Source organism: Salvelinus namaycush, chromosome 25 (genome assembly GCF_016432855.1).
Source record: "Salvelinus namaycush isolate Seneca chromosome 25, SaNama_1.0, whole genome shotgun sequence".
Classification (NCBI taxonomy): Eukaryota; Metazoa; Chordata; class Actinopteri; order Salmoniformes; family Salmonidae; genus Salvelinus; species Salvelinus namaycush.
The window spans coordinates 3056725-3062464 of NC_052331.1; the positions used below are offsets into that span (position 1 = coordinate 3056725).

The 5740-nt window shown below is 41.0% G+C and overlaps 1 protein-coding gene across 1 annotated transcript; it reads left to right on the forward strand.

Annotated features, from left to right (window-relative positions):
* Positions 1-210: 210 nt before the first annotated feature.
* On the forward strand, positions 211-4973 carry LOC120020201 (COP9 signalosome complex subunit 7b-like). Its single transcript, XM_038963707.1, has 7 exons — positions 211-285; positions 430-599; positions 794-869; positions 3099-3187; positions 3381-3583; positions 3820-3925; positions 4439-4973. The coding sequence occupies exons 2-7, from the start codon at positions 441-443 to the stop codon at positions 4610-4612; spliced, it is 807 nt and encodes a 268-aa protein (XP_038819635.1). The 5' UTR covers positions 211-285; positions 430-440; the 3' UTR covers positions 4613-4973.
* The last annotated feature ends 767 nt before the right edge of the window (positions 4974-5740 follow it).

The window sequence follows — 5740 nt, forward strand, 5'->3', positions numbered from 1 at the left end:
AAGGCACCACATTGTAGGAATGACCCAGTTGGTCGGCCAACGGTGCAAGTGGCGACACTTCAGGCTGAGGAGTAAATTGCACACTTCCCGATGACCATAGACCGCTTACAGAGTAAGGAAACCAACACATAATTTTGTAATGTTGATGAAATATCCCTTTAATGTATCCTGTAAAAGCGTGTGTCATTTGCCTAGACACGCCCCCACATCTTTCTCCTGAAAACAAGTTGGCATTAAGTCAAGCAGCTCGAAAAAATATTTCTTGACAAGATAAACAAAAACGATGTGAGTACTTACAGTAGCAAACTTCGGTAATTGCCTGTGAGCAAAACTTGCTAGTCAACTTTATTGCCTTGCTTTGGTTTATAATATAAGCCAGTTTGCTAGCCAGCTAAAATGACATCGCTAACGTTAGCTAGCTCCTCTCAGTTTTTCCTCAGATGGCTGGAGAGCCGAAACACAGCAACCAGCTCGAGCAGTTCATGTTGCTGGCCAAAAATACTAAAGGACCCGCTTTGATTGCCCTCATAAAACAATTACTGGAAGCTCCGGGGGTATATGTCTTCGGAGAATTCCTAGACCTCCCCTGCATTCAACAGGTAACTTAGCTAGCTAACCAGCTTATTTTTATTTGTTTTCTAAAGTGGAGTGACTTGTGTATGAATGTGGAGTGCATTCATTTTTCACTCAAATGTAATGGCTATTCCCACAACACTAGATGTCACTGTTTTCAAGGTATGTGATTGCGTACAATGTTGTCAATTTTTCCTAATTCCCTGCTCTCCCTTTGTAGATGTCAAAAGGTCCCAATGAAGGCTACAGTCAACTGCTCAACATGTTTGCTTATGGCACATACCATGATTATAAAGGTAGTTGATCCTTTCATGCTTTCTTCTGCTTGTGTTATTCATGTTACACGGTCATGGTGCTACAGTATCCACGGGTTGATTTACATTTTTACATTTTAGTCAATTTAGCAGACACTTTTCCAGAGCGAATAACAATTAGTGCATTCATCTTAAAATCCTTAAAGCTGCAATATGTAACTTTTTGGGCGACTGACCAAATTCACATAGAAATGTTTTGAATAGTCTATAGAGCTGTCATTCTCATTGAAATCAAGTCAAAGAAGAGATAGATCTGTATAATGTGCGCTATTTCTATGCTTCCTGTTCATTAAGTTTGGTTTCTGCATCTTTTTAATTTCTGTTTTGTGTGCCAACTTAAAACAGCTGAAAATTTAATATTTTGGGTTATGAAAATGATTTCACAGCAGTTTAGATGGTACAATTATTATCTACACCAGGGGTCTCCAACCTTTTCTAGCATGAGAGCTACATTTTTAAGCTGCTCATTTTTGAGCTACTCATTTTTTTCTAGCTTTCAAATAGACACAATCTTCTCTCCCCTGCGACTTCCCCAGGTCCTCAGTGTACAATAGAAAGTAGTGCACAATATTTTCTGGAATATATTTTACCAGATTGTTTTCTCAGTAAAAAAAATCCTGGTTTTAGATTTTTGGTTTTTCAGTCTCAATTACAATTGTTAATAGAGAAACAACTAAATTGGATGTTCTGAGTACATGTTTTTAAAAATATATAAATAAATTCAGGTCTGGTAGAACAGATTTTGTTGCGTAATTTCCCTTTAGTTGTGCATCTGGCTCTTTAATTATGCATCTAGCAAGCAAGGAATATGCCATCAAATGTGGATGTCTAGTGATGGTTCTGTACTGCTGTTGCTCATTTCACAGCAAAGTTTGCAATAACAAATAATAGATACAAATGACATACTTATTCGTTATATACTTCTGCCAGGTAAGCCCTCTGTTACCATTAAATTGAGAAGATTTTGGGGAAAGTATTTCTGTCAACCCACAAGATGGTTATTGCATCAACTGGCTACACACGGAATGATAGAAAAACGCATGCGCCACACAGACAGACGGGCAATATTGCTGGAAGTTAATCGGCAAATATTGTGTTAGGTTTGGCTTTTTGAGCTAATAGTGGCTAACCAGGGGTGGGATAATGTCAATGTTGCATTGATTAGATAGTAGCAAGGAGCTTGCGGTATCTAATACTTGTCAAATTGCATGTACATTCAGAATTGTTTAGTGATTTACTCATATGTGAGCCTACGAGCCACTGACAGCTCGCGATCAACCTGTTGAAGAACCCTGCTCTACACTATACTTGCTTGTTTTATCGCATAAACCGAAATGATGCGAACTATTAGAATTTTAGCAAGCAGGAAATGGCAGAGCGATTTCTGCATAGTGCATCTTTAAGTCTATTGCTTCAATCTAAGTAACATTATTTTAAAAATCCCCATCAAAATCCATCAGTTTAACCTCTACAGGATCGGTACCCCCCCCCCACACACACACACACACACGCGGGATGGTTGAGCTAACGTAGGCTAGGTTGTAAGGAACAAACAAAAAAATCCCAGGACGTAGACATGTCTGATATGGGCAGAAAACTAAAATTCTTGTTAATCTAACTGCTCTGTCCAATTTACAGTAGCTATTAGAGTGAAAGAATACCGTGGTATTGTTTGAGGAGAGTGCACAATTATGAACTTGAAAATGTATGAATAAACCAATTAGGCACATTTGAGCAGTCTTGATACAGATACCTTGCATTTCAAAGATGATGGTAAAAAACATGTTTTTTTCTTGGTATTATCTTTTTACCAGATCTCATGTATTATATACTCCTACATTAATTTCACATTTCCACAAACTTCAGTGTTTCCTTTCAAATGGTATCAAGAATATGCATATCCTCGCTTCTATTCCTGAGCTACAGGCAGTTAGATTTGGGTATGTCATTTTAGGCGAAAAAAAAATTGTTGAAAAAGGAGCGGATCCTTATTAAGCTAGTTGACAGTCTTTTTTGCCATTTATGAATGTGGTATTCAATGCGTTTCTATGGGCTATAGTAGTAAAGGTCAAATTCTATATTTTATCCCCAAAATATTATACCTGAAGGGGTCCTACAATACAAAGTACATCGTCCCTCAATAATTAGTTATCAGCTAAATCTATGCTTGTAGGAAAATATAATTATTTTTGGTCCTATTTGTCCTTTCAGCATTCAAGGATACTCTACCCCCCTTGACTGAGACCCAGAAGAACAAACTAAGGCATCTGACCATTGTCAACCTGGCTGCAAACATGCAGGTCCGTACAGGACTGTCCACTGCAACAGACCCGACGCAGCCCTAAATATTGTTTGTGTATTGTGGTGCAGTCAGTTTGATCAAAGAAACCGAGAGCACTAGGCTTTCTTCCTATTGGTCCAGCACCAGTTTGCAAATGTGTAATGTGCAGCATCACTCTCACACACTTCTGTTCACTGTTATGGTGACTGCAGGTGATCCCGTACTCAGTGCTGCTGAAGGACCTGGAGGTGGGCAGTGTGCGTGAACTAGAGGACTTGGTGATCGAGGCTGTGTATGCTGACGTGATCCGGGGGAAGCTGGACCAGTGCAGGCAGCAACTGGAGGTGGACGCCTGCATCGGCCGCGACATCCGCTCCCAGGGCATGGGCCGCATCGCCAGCATACTGGCACAGTGGTGAGGGGGGGGGGTGTCTACGTATAGAACAGTTCTGCATATTAATGTTTGAGATTATAGACCCGGTTACGAGTCGTTTTTTCCCCAACAAAAGCCATGTTAGAATGTCGTTGTCTGTATCTGATGAATCATTAATCATTGTATCCTTAGTCCTGCTTTTCTACTGTATGGTTTATGCCTGTTTCTCTGTCCACATATAGATTCTGCTGATCTTTCTATTGTATGCGTGTCCACAGGTGTAGTGGCTGTGAGAGCATCTCTGCGTCCATAGAGCAGGAGGTGGGCAGGGTGAGCCACTGCAGAGAGAGCCACCTCAAAGCTCTGCAGCACACCGAGACCGAGGTGAGGGAAACATTCAGAGAGGGTTGAGGTGGATTGTAAGAAAGAATAAGTGCTCCATTTTCAAGTGTGCTTTGTGGTGCATGCTTTTTAGTGTTGTCTCCCTGTCACTTTTCTGTCCTTCCTCCTCTCTTTCAATTTCAATTTAAGGGGCTTTATTGGCATGGGAAACATGTTTACATTGCCAAAGCTTGTGAAATAGATCATTAGACATAACATTTGTGAGTTGTTGTTTTTTTATGTCCTATTATGTCTATATACAGTGTTGTGACTATGTGAAAATAGTTAAAGTACAAAAGGGAAAATAAATATTGGTTGTATTTACAATGGTTGCCCTTTTCTTGTGGCAACAGGTCACAAATCTTGCTGCTGTGATTGTACACTGTGGTGTTTCACCAAATAAATATGAGAGTTCATCAAAATTGGATTTGTTTTTCGAATTCTTTGTGGGTCTGTGTAATCTGAGGATAATATGTGTCTATAATATGGTCTCTGTCTCTCTCTTGTCTCGGTCAGGTGGGTAACATCCGCAGGATGATGTCAGCAACCACGTCTACGTCCACTCAGGACATGGACCCTCTGGGGGAGCAGGAGGGGGAAGGGGCCATGGCAGGCTCCGGGGCCGAGCGCAGGCAGACCCCCCTACAGATGATCTCCAAGGCCAAGAGCCTCAACAACCAGAGACACTGACCACTGTAGCCTGAGACGGGCATGTACTGTTTTATTAAGATATAGGCTGCTCAATGGTCTGAAGGGGCTTCCACGCCTTGTCTCCTTCCCTCAGTCTGCACTGCCTTTAAACAACTGAAAGGGAGGAGACAAGGAGAGTAAGACACTTTTGAGATTTATTCCATGGGTTTGTGGCCTGGACTAGGAATCTTTTGTTTAAGGCACTATCCTTTCCCCTGTTTTATAAAAAGGAGATGTAAAAGGTTGTTTCTAATTTTTGTCTTTAAGAAAATTGGGATAAAGAGAGAATGTATTTCCTGTTAAATGTGCCGAGTTTTGTCATTTTATTTGCTAATATCAAATATTAAAAGCTATGTTTTCAGATTTTGAACTGAACTTCATTATCACAAATCACTTGAATAAGCAAACAACTTTCATCAGCATACTCCTATGTAGTTTAGGAAATGTTGCGGATCTTATCGGTTTTATCCTGTCCCCTATCTAAATCTGTGAATATTCAAATGAAAACATTTTCCGCTTAGGTTTAAGCGTCCTACTAAATGTTCAAGAATGAAAGACCCGCTCCAGCCCTACACAGACGACATGCTTTTGCTTGAGTTATTGTCTGGGGGCTGAAGTGTATGTTTTTAGGTCTGTCTGTGCTGCCATGTTGGGAACCCCTTCTCTCCCCTGCCCGGCCCTGCGTACCCCGCTGACCTAGTTTTCAATTGTTTTCTGCCTGAGACAATGGGAGAAAATGGTTTCATAACCACACACAATACCTGGGTGTTATTCAACACGATTGTTGTCAAGGGTTCTTATTGTGGTGTGATTGTGTGTCGAGTGTTGTGCGCTTTCTTTATGTAACCAACTTATGCAGCCCCCCCCCCCAGCGAGGAGTTTCAGTACCCAACTCCCTTTCCACACACACGTTGTCCTCACCCTGGGGTCTCAAAGTAATTCTTATAGCGAGATCTCAAATGTCCCTGTTGACAGCCTTTACAAAACCTTTCCTTTCTCACGCCACTTACTAACTCATTCACTATGTTGGTCTTTTTTTCCAAAATCCAGCATGCGTTGTTTGGCAGAGAGGTTATGACCGTTATTAGACCCTTGCCCACTGTAGTGTCTTTGTAGGGCTTGTGTGTG